Here is a 21011-nt window from a genome sequence, read left to right on the forward strand (position 1 = left end):
AAAAGAATAAAACTGGACCGCTTTCTTATACCATACACAAAAATAAATTCAAAGTGGGTAAAGAACTAAGTGTGAGACAGGAAACCATCAAAATCCTAGAGGAGAACACAGGCAATAATCTCTTTGTTATCAGCCATAGCAACTTCTTACTAGATATGTCTTCTGAGGCAAAGGAAACAAAAGCAAAAATAAACTACCGGGGCCTCAGCAAAATAGAAAGCTGTTCAGTGAAGGAAACAATCAATAAAACTTAAAGGCAATGTATGAACTGGTAGAAGACATTTGCAAATGATATATCAGATAAAGGGTTACTCTCCAAAATCTATAAAGAATTTATCAAACTCAACACCCAAAAAACATATAATCAGGTTAAAAATTTGCAGAAACATTAATGGACCCTTTTTCAAAGACATACAGCTTGTCAATAGACAAATGAGAAGATGCTCAAGGGACCCCTGGGTGGCTCAGTTAATTAAGCATCTGCTTTTGTCTCAGGTCATGATCCCAGGGTCCTGAGATCCAGTTCCACATCACAATTGTTGGGCTCCCTGCCGGGAGCCCAATGTGGGGCTCAATCCCAGGACCCCAGGATCATGACCTGAGCTGAAGACAGATGCTCAACCACTGAGCCACCCAGGTGCCACAATAAAATATTATTTTAAAAGAAAAGATGCTCAATATCATTCATCATCAGAGAAATTCACATCAAAACTACAATGAGATATCACTTCATACCAGTCAGAATGGCTAAAATTAACAACACAAGAAACAACAGGTATTGGTGAAGATGTGGAGAAAGGGGAACCCTCCTCCTGTGTTGGTGGAAATGCAAAGTGGTGCAGCCATGCTGGAAAACAGTGTGGAGTTTCCTCAAAAAGTTAAAGATAGAACTACCTATGATCCAGCAATTGCACTACTAGGTATTTACCCAAAGAATACAAAAATACTAATTCAAAGAGAGACATGCACCCCAATGTTTATAGCAGCATTATCTACAATATCCAAATTATGGAAATAGCCCAAATGTCCATTGACTGATGAATGAAAAAAGAATAGGTGTTATATATATATATATATATATATATATACACATATACATATATATATGGATGGAGTTAGTATAATAAGCTAAATGTATCAAATATATTGATAATATATTTGACTATATCAAATATATATAATATACATAAAATATATGAATGAAAAAAGAAGAGGTAATATATATACATTTATATATATTATACAATATGGATGGAGTTAGTATAATAATCAAATATATTGATTATTATCAATAAAAAATATATCAAAGGAAGACAAATACCATATGATTTCACTCACATGTGGATTTAAGAAACAAATCAAATGTGCATAGGGAAAAAAAGAGAAAAAGAGGCCCACTGAAAAACATACTCTTAACTATAGAGAACAAACTGATGGTTGCCAGAAGAGGGATGGGGATGGGGATAGGGATGGGTTAAATAGGTGATGGGGATTAAGGAGTATAATTATGATCAGTAGAGAGTGTTGTATGTAAGTGTTGAATCACTAAATTATACACCTGAAACTAATATTACACAATATGCTAACTGGAATTTGAAATAAAACTTAAAAAAGAAAAAAATATATTTTCAGATTGTTCATTACTGGTATATAGAAATTCAGCTGATTTTTGCATATTGATTTTATATCCTATAACTTTGCTGACCTTGTTGACTATATCTAATAGTTATTTTGTGGACTCCTTGTAATTTTTTATATACAATTTTATGCTACCTGTCAATGTAGTTTTATTTCTTTCTTTCCAATTTAGATGCCATTTATTTATTTATTTATTTATTTATTTATTTATTTATTTACAGCTCTGAATAGAATTTCTAGTACTATGCTGAATAAAAGTGGTGGAATGAGACATATTTGACTTAATCTTAGTGGGAAAACTTTCAGTCTTTCACCTTGAATAAGATTTCAGCAGTGAATATTTTATAGCTATCCTTTATCATGATGAGGATTTTTTTCTTCTAGTCCTAGTTTATTCATTGGTTTTATTTTGAAAGAGTATTGGATTTTGGCAGCATATATGAGATGTAGTCAGTTAATTTTTCATATGTTTAGGCAACCTTATATTTCTTTTTTTTTCAACCTTATATTTCTAAGACAAATCCCACTTGGTCATGGTATATAAATCCTCTTTATATGTTGCTGGATTTGGTTCACTAGTAGTTTTAAAGGATTTTTGCATTTGTATCCACAAGAGATATTAGTCTTTTTTTTTCTTTTCCTGGGATGTCTTTGTCTATTTTAGTATCAGTTTAATATTGGCTTTATGGAAAAAAATTTGAAGTGCTCTCTTCTGTTTTTAGGAAATATTTCCAAAGGATTGGTAATAGGTCTTCCCTAAACGTTTGACAAAATTCATCAGTGAAGTCATTTACTCCTGGAATTTACTTTGTGGAAAGCATTTGAATACTAATTCAGTCTCTTTACTTGTTATATGATATTTACATTTTCCATTTATCTTCAGTCTATTTTGGCAGTTTGTATATTTCTAAGAATTTGTCCATTTCATTTAGGTTGTTAAATTTGTTAACATAAATCATTCATATCATTCTCATAATAATTTTTAGTTCTGTAAGGTTTCTTGTTTCATTCCCAATTTTAGTAATTTGAGTCTTCTATTTATTTTTCTTGGTCAATCTAGTTAAAGATTAGCCAAATTAGTTGATCTAGTCAAAGAACAAACTTTTGGTTTCATTAACTTTTTGCTATTTTTCTATTTTGTACTTCATTAATGTCTGATCTAATTATCATCATCATTATCATATTATCCTCATTATTATTTTCTTCCCTGTGTTTGCTTTAGCTTTACATTGCCCTCCTCCTCCTCCTTCTTTCTTCTTCTTCTTCTTCTTCTTCTTCTTCTTCTTCTTCTTCTTCTTCTTCTTCTTCTTCTTCTTTTCTTCTTCTTCTTCTTCTTTCTTCTTCCTCTTCTCTTTTCTTCTTCTTTGTTAAGGTTAAATAATAGGACATTGTTTGGCGATTTTAAATCTTTTCTACATACAGTTCTTTTCATCTGTAAGTTTCCCCCTGAGAAGCTTTCGTTGCATTACAATAGTTTTGATATGTTGTGTTTTCATGTTTATTCATCTTACAGTACTGTGTTTTACCTTATGATTCTTCTTTGACACACTGGTATTCACATGTATATTGTTTAATTTCCACATTAAAAAATCAATTTCTTTCTCTTTGTGATTTCTTTTTTTTTTATGAATTAATTTTTATTGGTGTTCAATTTACCAATATACAGAATAACACCCAGTGCTCATCCCGTCAAGTGTACCCCTCAGTGCCCGTCACCCATTCACCCCCACCCCCCGCCCTCCTCACCCTCCACCACCCCTAGTTCATTTCCCAGAGTTAGAAGTCTTTATATTCTGTCTCCCTTTCTGATATTTCTCATACATTTCTTCTCCCTTCCCTTATATTCCCTTTCGCTATTATTCATATTTCTCTTTGTGATTTCTAATTTAATTCTGTTGTAGGCTATCAACATATTTTGCATGATTTTAATCCTATTAAATCTATTGAGGTATATTTTATGCCATGTATGTGATCTTTCCTGGAGAATATTCCAGGTGCACTTGAAATGAATGTATATTCTACTGTTGTTGAGTGGAATGTTTTATAGAACTATTAGGTCTATCTATTAGGTCTAGTTGATGTACAGCATTTTTCAATTTTTCAATATTTTTCTTGATCTTCCGTCTAGTCATTCTATCATTATTGAAAGTGAGGTACTGATGTCTCAAACTATTACTTTTGAATTATCTTCTTCTCCCTTCAATTATGTAAGTTATTACTTTATATATTTTGTGCCTTTGTGTATGTATGCCTGCATGTTTATAAGGATAAAAATATTCCTGATAAATTGACTATTTTATTATTATATCGTGTCCTTTATCCTTAGTAATAGGTACTTAAGTCTATTTTGTCTGATGTTAATATAGCCATTCCTGCTCCTTTTTGGTTATTTTATATAAGGCATATCTTTTCTTTTTTTTCTCTTTTTTTTTGGCTTTCAGTCTATTATTACTTCTGAATCTAAAGTGTATGCCTTATAGATATCATATTGCTGGATCTTTTTTAAAAATTAACTTTTATAGTGTATGCACCTAATCTCAGCTGGTCTGCCCGAGACCCCCTGAGCACCAACCCTAGTACCCTGCACGGTCCCATTTGTGCTCCAACAAGATGAAAGAAACTATCGTGAACCAGGAGAAACTAGCCAAACTGCAAGGACAAGTGCGCATTGGTGAAAAAGGAACTGCTCGCAGAAAGAAGAAGGTGGTTCATAGAACAGCTACAGCAGATGATAAAAAAACTTCAGTTCTCCTTAAAGAAGTTAGGGGTAAACAGTATCTCTGGTATTGAAGAAGTGAATATGTTCACAAACCAAGGAACAGTGATCCATTTTAACAACCCTAAAGTTCAGGAATCCCTGGCAGCGAACACTTTCACCATTACAGGCCCTGCTGAGACAAAGCAGCTGACAGAAATGGTACCCAGTATCTTAAACCAGCTTGGTGCAGACAGTCTGACTAGTTTAAGACTGGCTGAAGCTCTGCCCAAACAATCCGTGGATGGAAAAGCACCACTTGCTACCGGAGAGGATGATGATGATGAAGTTCCAGATCTTGTGGAGAATTTTGATGAAGCTTCCAAGAATGAAGCAAACTGAATTGAGTCAACTTCTGAAGAAGAGGGATCCCTGGGTGGCTTGGGATCCCTGGGTGGCTCAGCGGTTTAGCGCCGCCTTCAGCCCAGGGTGTGATCCTGTAGACCCTGGATCGAGTCCCACGTGGGGCTCCCTGCATGGAGCCTGCTTCTCCCTCTGCCTGTGTCTCTGCCTCTCTCTCTCTCTCTCTCTCTGTCTTATGAATAAATAAATAAAATCTTAAAAAAAAATTTCTGAAGAAGATAAAGCTTGAAGAAGTTACTGGGAGCTGCTATTTTATATTATTACTGCTTTTTAAAATTTTGTCCATGGATCTGATAAAATCTAGATCTCTAATATTTTTAAGTCCAAGCCCCTTAGGCACTGCAGCTCTTTTCAGTTTTTGCTTATACACAATTCATTCTTTGCAGCTAATTAAGCTGAAGAATCCTGGGAATAAAGTTTTAAACAAAGTTAATAAAGTTCTTTACCTAGGAAAAAAAATTAAATTAAATTAAATTAAATTAAATTAAATTAAATTAACTTTTATAATTTGTGCCTTTTGGTTGAATTGTTTTATCTATCCAATTTAATGTTATTACTGATATGGTTCTGATTTTCATACCATTTTACTATTTGTTTTCTACATGTTTCATGTCTATTTTTGTCTTACGCCCTCTTTTACGATCTCATTTTTTCTTGAGTGCCTATTTTGTATTGTACATTTTTTATTTCTGTAATTATTTCAAACTATATTTTTTAGGTATTTTTCTTATTTTGAGGTATTTTTCTTGGTTGCTCTTGGGTTTCCAATATTTAGTTTAATTTATCAAAATTTACTTCAGATTTGTATTAACATAATTCTAAAACACTGGCATTTTTATTTGTTTTGTTTTTGCTATTTATTAGCTTTGCTGTCTTAGATAAGCCCCTTTATCCTTATGCCTTTAAGAATTAGGCATAAAAAAGTTAGTAAGAATTAGCTTCTGACTTTAGTCCTCGTATTTACAGATCCAGATCCAGAGATTTTTTAAGCCTTAGAATGGTTCAAAAGCCACACATTTTATTAGTGGAATTATTAGCTTCTAGTGAGTGGTTTGCATTAGAAAAAGCAGATCCTTATATTTGCTCATAAACAAGATAATTTGAACAGAGTTGTAAGCCCTGTAGCAAAAGAAGATGCAGTTATAATTATTAGTCCAGAAATTATCAGAAATAATGAAGGAATTATCAGTTGTATGACTTGGGCAAGTTACCTAACCTTTCTGTGCCTTATTTTTCTTGACTATAAAATAGGAGTAATAACAGTATCTACATCATGGAGTTGTACAGTTTAGGTAAATAAATATAGTCAAAGCACTTAGAATATTGCCTGGCATATATAATGCTCAAGACAATTTTTTATTGTTGTTATTATTACTTTGATATTTTTCTAACCTATAGCAAGAATTCAAGGCTTCTGAGCACTTTACAAAGCTCTTTGGTGAAAACATTCATTTTCTCTACCACCCTTGCCTGTAGCAATGGAACTTGCTATTATCCAAGACTAGTTAATGAGAAAGAAATTTCAGATGCTAGAGAAACATCTTAGAGGTGATGGTGCTCTAGTGTGAAGGATGAGCTAAAAATCTTCCAGGGACTGTGCTTGAAAACATGTTTTCTGACCTTTCAGAAATGTAATGTCTGGTGTTGTGAACTGATTTGGAGCCTCACCTTGTGGTCCCTTCTTCCCACTGAAGCAAAAGAAGATTGTATTTTATTTTTTTTAATAAATTAATTTTATTGATGTTCAATTTACCAACATACAGAATAACATCCAGTGCTCATCCCGTCAAGTGTCCCCCTCAGTGCCCGTCACCCATTCACCCCCACCCCCCGCCCTCCTCCCCCTCTACCACCCCTAGTTCATTTCCCAGAGTTAGAAGTCTTTATGTTCTGTCTCCCAGAAGATTGTATTTTAAAAGAAAGGCTGTAAGGTTCAGGACCTTGAACCTTTTTTGTGCCTTTTTTGTTGTTGTTGTTGTTGTTGTTGTTGTTGTTGTTCCTTTGTTTACTGAATGGCTTCAAGACATTTGATAATTAATGCAAAGTTAGTAACTAAATGGTTTTTCTTCTTAGAACACTGCCCAGATTTATATAGGCACTGTGTTCATTTAGAGAATGAGATTTACCAAAACTAGATCCTAAACTATAGGCATAGTGAAAATTCTTTAGTTACATTTGTAATGTTTCTAAGGTAATTAGCACAGTGTTGGGTCCCTAGTACTTGAGGTGAATTCACCCAGTACTTTGATATTGTTGGCAGAAAAGTAAAAAATGAGTTGAGTTTGGAGTGTGAAGATTCCAATCATCTGTCTGTTCTTATTCAAGTGAATTCCCAGTTAGAAGTTAGTCATATTTGTTACTTTCATTTCAAACAGATAAAGAGGAAATGTGTACTCACTCCCCCAGGTAGTTCCCAATGCACTTTTTCAGCTGCATATTCATTCCCCCTGCCCCCAGTGGCAAGTACATCAGCAACTCAATGAAAAAGTTTGAGGACTTTTTGGGTTAAGTTGTGTGGCCATAAACTGGCTGGAGAACACCCTGGAAAAGCTTTAATTTTCCCTCTTCTACCTTCCAAATATTAGAGGAAGTAAAACTGGAGTGTTTGCAGTGAGGAGTAAGAGGAGTGAGGTGAGGACAAAGGAGAATAGTAGTGAATAAACTTCAGTAATTTCTTGTTCATGGGCCTTTTTTTAATATGTGTGTAGTCCTTGTTCTAAAATAACACCTTGATGTGGACCTGTTTGTAAATGAATCTAATGGCACGTGTTTTCCACTGAGGAGGAAAAAAAACTCCACACACTGCTGCTTTGCTCAAGCAAGAGAGAAGTGTTCTGGAAAAAGAGTTTTTGTAAACACTATTAATATTAATTTTGTATTAAGCAGATATAGACCCTATCTTCTTGGTGTTTACAGTTGGGAGAAACTGACAATTAGATTATCACACAAATGAAAAATTATACAATAGTATGTAAAATTATATCTGTGATGAATGCAATAAAGCAGAGGCACACAATTCTGGAAGAGCATATAATAAAGTGGATATGACCTGACCTAAGCATTAAGGAAGGGTTTTCTGAATGCATGATTACTGGTATAATTTCTGAAGGAAGAATAAGAACTTGGTGAAAGGGAAGATAGGGGAAAGGAGAGTTTCAGGCAGGGATAATAGCATGTGGAAATGTCCATGGTATTAGTGATCAATTTTATTCTAGGAAGTTGAAAGTAGATCAGTGAGGCTGGAGCTCAGATAGAGGAAGAGTGATGCTAGGTCATGCAACCCATTGATATGTTAAAGATCTCGTCCTTTGTGAGATTATCAGAAAGGTACTTTAGGGAGAAATGAATCAGATGACAGGAAAAAAATAGTGAGCTGGTCATACAGTGACCATGACTATAGGTTTACTTTAATCACTACTGTTCACTGAGTTGCTAAAATTGTGCACTCTTCCCAAAAGCTCTTCTTAACCTTTTTTTTCTTCGCAATCTTCCTATCCACCTCCTCTCACTTCACACCTTCTGCATTTGACCACTTGGGTCTGGCCACCTGGAAAGATTTCCTCTTCCTTTTTTGGCTTATTTAAATAGTAATCATCCATCATGGTCCAACTCACCACCTCCTCCTCTGCAGGAAGTCCTCCTGACCTTATCCCTGGGACTTTATCTCCATTCTCTGAACCTTTATAGAACTTAATCTCTCCATATAACTACTTTAGTATTTTTCAAAATTTGCCTTTGGTATCTCTTTAATGTATCTTTTGTCCCCAGTTAGACTGTGAGGCACTGGAGGGAAGTGACTATATCTTTCTCTTGTAGATTGACGAATGCACCAAGAATGGGTCTAAGCCCAGAGTGGGTGAATGACCACTTGTGGAGACTTAGCCAATGTCAGCAACTGACAGAAATAGACATACCTGAGATAAGCGGAGAGGGGAACAGAAAGAACAGAACCTAGGAGTGGGGGAGAGGGGGAGGAACAGAGAAGTGTTTTTTAGAATCAATCACAAGAAATTAAGGCTTATATCAGCTTCACACTTACTTGTTACTGGCCTTGACTATTAGTGAGAATAAACAATTAAACTGAAGAAAGATGTAGAAAAAAACAAACTTGAAGCATGGCTTATTTGGGAGGCAGCTAATTATGCAGGCTGAGGCTTTGAATCAGGCACAGGATCACCCAATTCTCCAGGGGCATGGCTCTGACAGAGATAGAAAGCACCTTATCCCTGACCCAAGAGTTTCATTCCTGAGAGGGGGGAGGGGTTGCTGTTAGTGGTAATGTTGGCAGTGCATGGAGGTAGAGGATAGAAGGGAGGTGCTGGTGGAGGGGAAAGGCTAGCAATGAAGTTAGGTATGGATGAGTGAATTTCTGCAACAAATTCAGACCAGAGAGAAGAAAGGAAGGAGGATAAAGAGGAAAAAAAATAGAGTAGGTGACCAAAGCAGGCAACCTATAGGGAAAGAACCTGCCCAGAGGGAGGAGGAGGTATATAGTTGAAGATAACTCCACATTATAAACAGATTGCGTCTGTACTATTTATTTTGGTTTTAGGAAAACCTCTGAAAATTTCATGGTAATTAGACTTCCTGCCAGGCAGTTACTTAAGAGAAATGCAGACCCTCCTTTTGCCACAGAACACTCTCAAGTCCATGGAAGGTGGGTATTAGAGCTCTAGGACCCCAGCACATCTCCAACTGAGGGCACTTCACTGACTTAAGTGAGTATAGTATTGTTTTTGTGTATGTGTTGGTGGGATGTTTAATTTTGCATAGTATAATAGGAATATATTAGTGGAACCACTTTTGCTTTTCTCTGACCCCTTACGTATTATCATCGATATTGTTGTTGTTATTATTTTAAACAAGCTGGAGCAAACATGGGCGGCTCATAATTAAAACACTTCTCCCAGTTTGGAATTTTGTCTCCTACCCATTAGAACTGTAGAGAGATAGCAGTCCTGCAGCAAAAACAGGGACACAGGCTTTCTCTGTGGATTAATTGGTCAGGAACTTTTTATATTGTTAAGTGGCTCTTAAGCGGCTAATTCTTGACTGTGAAAACTGCTTTTCCTGGGCAATGCTCTTTAAGGAAAAACTTCTTCAGTCCAGTGATTGGTGACTAAGGAAACGATGGAGCACAGGGGATTGGGCGGGATCTCGGCTCCTAATAATGCCTCCTTGTCCAATGAAAAGCATTTCCTATTGAGACCCCCAAGAGTTCCCTCAGCCCTCGCTACGGCCCGGACTTTGGGCCTTTTCTTGTGTCCTGTTTGTTAAAGGCCAGCCGGCTACCGCATTCAAGAGAGCCATTCCTTAACAAAGAAAAGAGATAAATGTAAATAAGCTCACATTTTCAGAATGAGCGGTTTGTTGTAAGAAACTTCGGCAGCCCAGAGCCTGTTACTTTGGGCTGGGCTAATCTTTCCCTGTAAAAAAATAATGGATTAAAATATGCACTTCTAAAGTGCAAGTTGTCCATTTACATGTTTATTAGTTAATTGTCTACAGGCATGAGCACATTCTTTCATCTTGCAAACTCTTTCTTGGGGTAAGTCTGTTTGAGAAAGATTTGATTTGGGTGTTTGGGGGTGGAGGAGCGGCATAACAAACTTCAGCAGAATCACTGATGCTTTGAGTGTTTGGGGAAAGAAGTTATACTACAATAGAAGTGCTGAAGAGGGATCGTCGTGTTGAATCGTTTAAAAAAAACAATAATTTCTACTGTTTTGGCAATAATATTATTTCAGTGGAAGAGATACTGGATTTTCAGGCTGTTGTTTCATGTAAACACGGTTGTCCTAAAGAGCGCATTTTAAATCAGAGTAATTTAGAAATTCTTCTGGCTAGCTTTGTATTTCTTTGGTTTGCAATTAATTTGAGCTAATGTGGTTTCTATTATTATGAGGTTTCTTTTAGTAAAACTATCTGTGGCAGTTTGCCTTTGATGCTTAATTGATTTATGGAAAATGTGACATTTTCTATACTGAATAATTCATGAAATTTACCATAAAAGAAGAAAGATGTTTAAATACAAAACTAATTCCGGCATAAGTTGAATTTGATATTATATTTGAAATTAATCACTGTTTTCCATACAAGTGCAATAATGTGACATTTATAACTTTTTGTATATGTTGGATATTTTAAAGACTTTTAGTAACAAGATCTTGTTGAATTGATAAATATTGTGTTTTAGTTATTTTGCTTTAGGAACTATAGTAGTGTGATTCATCATTGTTTCAGCATGGAAAAGACCAGATGAATCTAAAGATTAACATTTAGAGCTTGTGGGATTATTCACTTTACCAAATTATACCATTTTTCTTTTTATTTGAGTAACATGAAGACAATAATGTCCTAAACTCCAGATTATCCCGTGGATTAGAAACGTTTATTTTTCAGAACAAAATTCCAAACATATCCCATTAACATAGAGTGTAAATCCTTTTGCCATGTCATAGTTAAAAAGTTGCACTCTTGCTAAAAAGGATGAGTTCAGCTGATACATTTGATGGCATTTATATTCTAAAGCATTTCCTACCAATCAGAGATGTGAATTAATGCCCAACTGGAAAAATCAGCCTGATCTTCCAGAATTTGTACTCTTTGTGAGTTAAAGAGAGGAATGGGAAGATACCTCACAGGAACACTAAGTCCAATCTTAGCTAAAGCTTCATCTATTCAATTTCCTTTGAGAGAAAACACAGTGATAATTGTTGCCCTTGCTGTGGTGTGGTCAGGGACAAATTGTGTAGTTGTCCTTTTTTACTGTGTATGGTTATCATGTGTATACTTTGATCTTGGCCTTCTTAAGGGGGAGGGAAAAAACCCTATAATATATTTATGAAGATTAGTAGTGAAAATTGAGAGCTTAATAGGAGATTAATAGATTCCCACCTACCACTGGGAATCCAGCCTTACTTTTAGTAGGTAAATAATTGGTTATTAGAACAATGCATAGGCTAGGTAGTCTACTGATTATATATAGTTATGTTCTGAAGTACTTTGGCAATCTTATATTTTGAGAAGACAGGTAACTGGGGAACAGGTAGAAAAGGTCAAGGATTAAAACCTTACACCATTAAAGCCAATATACCTGCTAATATGGGCACAAAGGGGATGAGGAAAAAGAGGTCATTAGGAAGACCTTAGGATATAATGTCTTGATCTGTGATTCTTAGCTCCTGGCACTAATTAATAATATTTGCTTCTGATATTAAAATAAATCTAAACTATGTATGGTAACACATGTTAGTTAGACTTATTGTGGTGATCATTTTGAAATATATACAAATACATAATCATTATGTTGTACACCTGTAACTAATACACTGTTGTATGTCAATTATACTTCAATTAAAAATAAATAAATCTAGCAATAGTTTCATTGAGTTTAATAAAAATTAATTTCCTTTATCTCAGACTTTGAGGGATTATTATTTTTATTTTGCAGAAATAAATGGGAACAGATGGAAACAACTGATAGGAGAGAATAGCCAGTGAGGCCACTGCCATAGCATCAGTTGAAGGCTGCTGACAATCAAAGCTGAAGGTGGAAGGAGAATAGAAACTGAGGTCCAGAAAGGGACTGTGAATTGCTCTCACACAGTTAGTGATGGGGCTGGATGTGGCCAAATTAAATTAATACCAAATATGAAAACCTCTGGGTATTTGAACTTCCTAGTTTGCTTGTATTCCAAATAAAAAGAAGTTTTCTTCATAATCTGTATCAATTGTGAAGACCATAAAAGAATGTTAATGCTTTTGTCTTACCTTAAGATAAACCAGTAAATAATATTCATTTTATTTAAAAAATATTGCTTCCTAGAGGAGTGTGAATATCAATTCTCCTTAATATTAAGGTGATTTCAAATATATTTTAGATTGTCTCATTATTTTTTGTTTTGGTTCTCTTAGATTAGAGAAAAACTATTGGAGAAAATTTTCAGAAGAGTTGGAGGGTTTTGTTTTTTTTTACCAGTCTGCTTTGTTTAGGCTACTTTTGTTCAGAAGATGGTGAGATATGACCATGGTGTAAGTTTGGCACTAGCAGATGATGCTTCTTTACAGGCAGTAAATGAATAGTGTTCAAATGCAGGTGGTACTTGTAAGAATTCCATTGCTGAGTATTTCTAGTTCTATGCCAGTACTTTGGGCAGAGCTGTGATTTGAAGATGTTACAGAACATGCTAGGCCTAGGACATACTAGTAGAAGCAGCAGTGATCGTTAGTGTGCTAATAGCCAGTAATTGAAGCCTTGCTAATATCACTGTAGTTCAGGTGAGAAAGAAATTCAGCTGGGGTCGGGGTGCAGATTAGGGCCAAGGCAGTGCGGTCTCCACCTGTTGTTCCAGACTTCTTTTCTTTCCTCTTCTCTTATCAAGGTCCCTATTCAATAGATTTTGCCAGAGAAAGAGAAAAGAAAAAAACAACCAATATAATTTCAGGCCAAAAAATATAAATCTCCTTTGTTCAATTATTTTTTAATGTAATGTATTTTCTTACAGAAGAGGATGAGGTATTTTTATGCCTTTGTCATTAGTTATCTTTAATGATAATAGATAATACAGACTCATGGACTTTATGTTTGTCAACACAAGCTATAAACGATGGCTCATCAGTTACAGGTTTGAAAAATAAAATGTTATCTGCAACTCTGTAATAAGAATATCCAAAATATTTAGGTACTATTTTAAAATATGTTGGCTTTGATTTACTGATTTATATCATATAATACTTTTCTTTATCTTATTTTTTAAAGATTATTTATTTATTTATTCATGAGAGACACAGAAGGAGAGAGAGGCAGAGACACAGGCAGAGGGTGAAGCAGGCTCCATGCAGGGAGCCCGACGTGGGACTCGATTCTGGGTCTCCAGGATCATGCCCCGGGCTGAAGGCGGCGCTAAACCGCTGAGCCACCCGGGCTGCCCCATTTCTTTATCTTATAATCTTAGTATACATGTTATTGGGAAAGTCTCTCTATGGGACACTATTGTGACTAATTCTATCCCATATCAATCATTGGAGGAAATCCCTAAAAATAGTATCTCCAGAAAGTTCATTAATTATCCAAGTCTTGGGAAATCTTCATTGATTACCCAAGTCTTAGATAAAATCGGTGCTAGAATATGATTAAACTGATGTGATGAGTACCACTCTCCTGGTAATAACTTTCTTCAAAATTCTTTTTTTAAATTTTTTATTTATTTATGATAGTCAGAGAGAGAGAGAGAGAGAGAGAGAGAGAGAGAGAGAGAGAGGCAGAGACACAGGCAGAGGGAAAAGCAGGCTCCACGCACCGGGAGCCCGACGTGGGATTCGATCCCGGGTCTCCAGGATCGCGCCCTGGGCCAAAGGCAGGCGCCAAACCACTGCGCCACCCAGGGATCCCTTCTTCAAAATTCTTAATTTCATTCTCCAACTTTTTTTTGTAACCAATACTCCAATACCTCCAATTTATTGTAGATAATAAGACCCAGAACTCCAGAATGATTGGAAGCATTGTGATTGTTTATTATAACTCAGACATTTTTGGTGTAGATGTATATGGATCCTTTGATTTAAGCCCTCTGTGCCATTGGTATATACCTTTAGAGATGGGAGACATATTATTTTATTTTATTTTATTCTATTTATATTATCAAAATCAGTATCCAAGTATGTCAGGTGAATTGGTATGAAAATTTATAACTAATTTGTCTGCTTAAATAGGAATAATAAATCCAAGTTCTCAGTTGGCATGTATGAACCACACAGAATTTGGAAATGAACTCTTTTACAAACAACCAAAATATTTCCCAAAAGTTCTGGGGCATCTGCTGAGATAATAGACAATTTCATAATATTAGGTTAAGCAATTTCTCTGCAGTTATCCTACTTTATAATTGTTAGAGAAAATTGTACTTTAGTAGGGTTGATGCAATCTTTGGCCTCATGATGTTTGAGCACTAAAAAATATTATTTTTCAAAGATTAGACTGTGTCATCAGGTGAAGGGTTAGTGGGAGACGATTATTTTAGTGAAAAAAAAAATCAAGTTAATCACTGAGGTTAGGATCTGCTCAGATTAGGGCCTGTGTCAATTTCCTGATCTTTTCAAATAAAGTGAGGACACAAAACAGCCATTATAATCTCAATGCAAATCAAAATCAACATAGAGAAATGATTTTTAACAGGATATTTCTTGCATCAAAAATAAATGAAGCTTATCAATCTGAGCATTTGACACACCACTTGGCTTGCTTGGCATGAAACCTGATAGAGATCAACTTCCCTGTTCACTTCTGGAGTAAAATATTTACTTATGGTTTCCTCCATATTAATATCATAAGACTAAGTTATATTTTAAAAACTATTATGAAACAACCAATGCATAGGAACATCAATTAGAACCATGTGTATAATGGTGACCTGTGCCTGTAACTTGGGCTTATCTGTTAGCAGTCACTCTCATCTGAGAAGCAACAGTCTAGACATATTCCCTATTATTCCAGCAGAATGGTTTCAATCTGTATATTTTTTGCAACTTTTTCGTATTTTTTTAGTTTGCTTCACTGCTAGATATTTATAGGCAAGGACACAATAAGTTTTGGCTTCCTCTGAAAAAGTATTGTCGATGTTCCTAAGTTTCAACCAGAGTAGAAAGAGGAAATTCTCTGGGGATCAGAAGCGCTCTGATCTGACCCAAGCTCAATAAAAATGGAGCAAGGTAAAAGAATTTGAATATACTCTGCCTTCAAGGCCTTGTCTTCCTAAATTCTGGACAGTCTTTTGTGGGGGAAAAAAAGAAAGCCAGCCTTTCTAGGCCACTAGGAATATACCAGGAGTTAGAACTTTGTTTTCAATGTTATCATCTGAAAGTTTAGCATTTAGTGAAGTAATTTAGGTATTCATCTTTATAGGGCCAAAAAGCTAGCTCCACTTCCTCCAGTAGCCCCAAAGACTTCAAACATGGCATATTTCATCATTAGAATTTTTTTAAAATGTGAACACTACTATGAACTGTTAAAATTGAGTCCATATGTGTAGGTCAAGGTTACAAATTCATTGACAGTCAGATTACCTTTGGTCAACCTCCAGGTGATCTGCTTCCTGTCCGTTGTCGGTGAAAATACATCCACCCAGTATTCTGAACCTCCTAGATGATTAATTATTGGAATTATTGCATGCAAAGGTCTTTACAATAGTCTCACACTACCTCAATGGAGTATGTAATTAGCTGAAGCAGCCTATATTTTTTCTTTTTCATCTCATCTGAAGCTCATGTTTACCCTTTGTCTTCATTCAGTGCATGGTATATTGGCAATTTATGAAAATCTAGTGGTTAAAAAACAGTTTCTTTTAGTCCAAAGAAAGGAAGCCAGTCAGAAGAGACTTTGTTTTTTGTATACCATTGATTCTTCACTAGAATCAGCTTGAGAGCCAAATGCTTCTCTGATTTTCTTTAACCATAGCTCAAATGGGAGATAGACCTTTTCAGGACACCCTCCTGGATTGTTCTATTATGAGAAAAATTGTGTAAAGGTTGAAATTTAAGGGGGTCTTTCTGAGGCATAAGGTATATATGGTGTTAGGAGAAAGATGTGTTGCTGGTAAAATAAGTTTATCAAGAAAGATAGCGACACAAGTGTCCAGTTGTGTCAGGGAAAAAAAAGAAAGAAAATCTTCCATCATGTTTCTTTGTGATTAGGTAGGACTGAATACAGGCAAGCTCATAAAATTACTCACAAGCCCCGTTGAATCTTCCTTGCCTCAGCTGTGAGGCTCAGAGGTATGTTTATACAGGGAAGAGAAACAGTATAGTCAAGTTACAGAGTGAACTAGTGTCTGAATCAGAAATAGAACTCTTTGCTTCCAATGCTGTGTTAAGTCCCAGCACCACACCCTAACTGCTAGACAGCAAAGGTGCTAATGTGTTCAAGCAAAGGAAAGCTATGAATAAGGCCTTAGTGGCAGTTCCCCATGCCCTGTCTTCAGGATTGAGACTGTAATGCTTTCTTGTCTGTGGCCCTTTCTCTCCCACAGGATTCGGTTACTCAAAGTAGCAAAGCAGAAGTGCCAGACTGCCTACTGTTGGTGTAGTATATATATATATATATATATGTTCATCAACATAAATATACGTTAGTGTAGTATATATGTTTTCCATTCAATTTATGCATAAAACTGAATGGAAAACAAGGGAGACAAACTTCACCTATTTGAGATGCACCGTCTTGGGAAGTACAAAATAATAGCCAGTGAACTAGAAGCAGGCTGTGTAAAAAGGTTATCAGTGGGCAGAATGGAGGGCCTCTGGGTACAGGTGTAGAGGCATCTGTTAATGAAACCATTTTCCAAATAATCTTATTGGCAGTACTTATTGTAGAAGGCAGGTGCAAGCAGATTATAGTGAATGAAACTTGGCTTTAATATAAGGGATTTTCCAGTCCCTCAATTTCTTTAGATTGTGTAATTATGTTACAGGAATATTTTTGACTCTCTTGATTTTTTTCAACAGTGAAAAAAAATGGCCTCCAGACTAATGGGTAGTGAGTTGTGGGTATTAAAAATAGTATATAAAGTGGTTTAAGCAATTGAGGAGTTTGCCATTCTTTTTCCTTCTGCCATAGCATTGGTGAAACAATCTGCATAAACCTGGGTCTACAGTTCCCAAAGTAAGATATGAGCCCCACTAACTGAGAGTTTTCAGGTTCTTCCTGTTTTTGCTGATCAGCTTCAGTGACCTTAAACATAGTGAATGCATATTGTTCTTTCTGAGAAAACTGGAAAGAGTGATATGAAGTAAAGGAGCAGAGAGGATAAAATTTGAGGAATCATGAACCAGAAATACCTCCCAAGGCCCTAAATAAAAATTAGCAGCACTGACATCTCCCCAGCAAGGTCCTCTTTCTTACACCTTTTCTTCTCATTCTCTAATTCTTCAGTTTTAATTTCTTTGCTACTGTCTTTCCCATCTCCTCTTTTGCCCTTCTCACCTATTTTTATTTCTTCTCTGTTTTTTCCTCTCCTGGACTTTACTTGGTCAAGGTTCCTACTATATATTGCTTTTATTTATCAAGGTTGATTGTGGCAAATGTTGAGCTGGGCCTGTGGGATGAAATGGCCAGGAAAGAATATGATCTTAGTGCAGTGTTAGGCTCAGGGGAGGCACTCCATAAAGATTTTTTGAATGAGAATTGAGGAATAGCAAGTTTCCAATCTTGAGAACTTTAGCTGTTAAAAATGACAACTCTTTGATTTAAATCTAATGAGTCATCTTTCCAAGGTCATTTCTCCCTCTAGGCACTGCAGTGAGTGAATTTTTTTTCCCTCAAGCCAGTTTTTTTTCTCAATGCAAAGACTGGCCAAAGTAGCTCTATATCTTAGGCAGCTTTCTCCCTCCACTCCCTTCTCTGTTATATAGAGTGGCCCTTTGACCTGTTCCCTTGGAGTTGGAAAGAATGAGTAATATAAGGAGGAATCACTTCAGAAAAATTAATTTCACATTTTAAAATATAATCATATGAAAATCCATTATTGGATATGTCAAGGAGCAAAGACCACTTTTTTTTGCAAAGACCACTTTTAATCCACATCCTCCTCATTGAAAATAATTCATTCAGCAGTTACTTGTCCATAGTGTATTACAGAGAATTAGACAGTTCCTATGGCAGCTGTTAACCTAGAAAGTTAGTAAGATTTCTATATGCACCTTAGAACAATGTTGGCCCAGATACCCAACAAAGATGATTAAGTTAATGACTGCTACATGTATAAGCAGTGGCAAGCAAATGGCAGGTAACTTTTGATCAAAGTGTGGGGCAGGGAGATGGGCATTTATGTCAAATCTACCTTTCATATTTCACCTGTATTCAGCCAGAAAAGGTTTTATAGATTAGGGTCATTTTAGGAGCTGAAAGCATGAAGACAACTAATGGAATGGGCAATGGGAAGGGGAGAAGACATCCTAGGCTAAGTATCTAGCAAGAGAAAAACATGAAAAGTGAACTACAATCTGCAAGAGGGAATATCCGAGATTATTATTTGAATTATCACCCTAGAAAGTCTATGTAATACAGTGAAAAATCTTTTTGCCAGAAGCTTTAATTAATGGAGGGATTCTTGCTCTCTGAACTCATGTTTTAGAAGAAAAGGTGAGTTAATAATTTACTTCAGAAGTTTAATTATAACTTCTTTAAGAGCATGTCCTGGAGGTCCCATATTGACCTGTAGTCTTGTGCAATGGAACTAGTACTTAGACAATGAAGTTTACTAGTATTGGAAGAGAGACTCTATAATTTAGATTAGTTTAACAATCCTTTGGTTAGGAATAAAAAACCTGAATTCTGATTCTGATGATACCATTTACACATTCTTCTAATTTTGACATTGTAATTCTAAATTACATAAGCTTCAGTTTCTTCTTCTGAAATATGGTGATACATTCCTGTCTTGCCTACTTATGGTGTTCTTGTGGGAATCAAATAAAACACATTTTTGAAAGTTAAATAATTCCATATGAATTTTAAACTATTAGTGTCATTTTGATTATTAGAAGTCTATTTCCCCATCCTCATTCCCTATCCCTGCTTGGGTTCTTAAGTACCCAATATCTTATTCTTGTTCATTGCAGTGCTACATGTAGTATTGCATTTTTAATACTGAGTGTGATCTCTCCCAATCCTGCAACATACTCTTGTAGTACCTTTTAACATATGGTTGGTGCTCAAAGTGTACTTGTGAAACCAAATTGAATGTGTGTATTGTTTCCAATCTGAGTGGACAGGATATCTTTTAGTCCACAGAAATGAATGGAAGGCAGATTTGATTATTCATTCCATCTTGTCTCCCATAGGAGGAAAATATTTCTTACCAGTCTCTAGTCTCAAAGTGGTGAAACCTGCAGCCAGCAGGCCTTCTGAAAAAAAAATCCATGGGTGACAGAAGATTCATTGACTTTCAGTTTCAAGATTTAAATTCAAGCTTCAGATTCAGGTTGGGCAATGCTACTGCCAATAATACTTGCATTGTTGATGATTCCTTCAAGTATAATCTGAATGGTGCTGTCTACAGTGTTGTATTCATCCTGGGTCTGATAACCAACAGTGCCTCTCTGTTTGTCTTCTGCTTCCGCATGAAAAAGAGAAGTGAGACTGCTATTTTCATCACCAATCTAGCCCTTTCTGATTTGCTCTTTGTTTGCACTCTACCTTTCAAAATATTTTACAATTTCAACCGTCACTGGCCTTTTGGTGACACCCTTTGCAAGATCTCTGGGACTGCATTCCTCACCAACATCTATGGGAGCATGCTGTTCCTCACCTGTATTAGTGTGGATCGTTTCCTGGCCATTGTCTATCCCTTCCGATCTCGTACCATTAGGACAAGGAGGAATTCTGCCATTGTGTGTGCTGGAGTCTGGATCCTAGTCCTCAGTGGTGGTATTTCAGCCTCTTTGTTCTCCGCCACTAATGTTAACAATGCAACTACCACCTGCTTTGAGGGCTTCTCCAAACGTGTCTGGAAGACTTATCTGTCCAAGATCACCATATTTATTGAAGTTGTTGGTTTCATCATTCCTCTGATATTGAATGTCTCTTGCTCTTCTGTGGTGCTAAGAACCCTACGCAAGCCTGCTACACTGTCTCAAATTGGGACCAATAAGAAAAAAGTGCTGAAGATGATCACAGTGCATATGGCAGTCTTTGTGGTATGCTTTGTACCCTATAATTCTGTCCTCTTCCTGTATGCCCTAGTGCGCTCCCAAGCCATTACCAATTGCTTATTGGAAAGATTTGCAAAGATTATGTACCCAATCACCTTGTGCCTTGCAACTCTGAACTGTTGCTTTGACCCTTTTATCTATTACTTCACCCTTGAGTCTTTTCAGAAGTCCTTCTACATCAATACCCACCTCAAGATGGAGTCCTTGTTTAAGACTGAAACACCTCTGACCACAAAGCCTTCCCTTCCAGCTATTCAAGAAGAAGTTAGTGATCAAACAACACATAATGGTGGTGAATTGATGCTAGAATCCACCTTTTAGGTAATGAGAACTGTCTTTAGGTTCAGATATAGTTGTTCCTATGATTTTTCCTATGCTATGAACAAGACAAACAGTTTGAAGCTAATGATACTGAAAATGGATTAATGTACTGAATAGTCAGATACATTTATTTGAATGTTTATTGTGCATATGCTGTTTTGTTCAATAATTATAGGTCAGGTCTAATTACAACAACCAAAAGAGATTGCCAAACTCTTCTGCTGGT

General features: G+C 36.0%; 1 protein-coding gene and 1 pseudogene across 1 annotated transcript; both read left to right on the plus strand.

Moving 5' to 3' along the window:
• Positions 1 to 4248: 4248 nt before the first annotated feature.
• LOC129518513 (transcription factor BTF3-like) lies at positions 4249 to 4752 on the plus strand (annotated as a pseudogene).
• A 14920-nt stretch (positions 4753 to 19672) lies between these two features.
• On the plus strand, positions 19673 to 20785 carry LPAR4 (lysophosphatidic acid receptor 4). Its single transcript, XM_055339101.1, has one exon. It carries the CDS (start codon positions 19673 to 19675, stop codon positions 20783 to 20785), a length of 1113 nt encoding a protein of 370 aa, XP_055195076.1.
• The last annotated feature ends 226 nt before the right edge of the window (positions 20786 to 21011 follow it).

The sequence above is a fragment of the Nyctereutes procyonoides genome, unplaced genomic scaffold (assembly GCF_905146905.1).
Source record: "Nyctereutes procyonoides isolate TBG_1078 unplaced genomic scaffold, NYPRO_anot_genome, whole genome shotgun sequence".
Lineage (NCBI taxonomy): Eukaryota > Metazoa > Chordata > Mammalia > Carnivora > Canidae > Nyctereutes > Nyctereutes procyonoides.

Coding starts and splice junctions, on each gene's coding strand:
- LPAR4 (XM_055339101.1), top strand. CDS start 19,673: ATGGGTGACAGAAGATTCATTGACTTTCAGTTTCAAGATTTAAATTCA.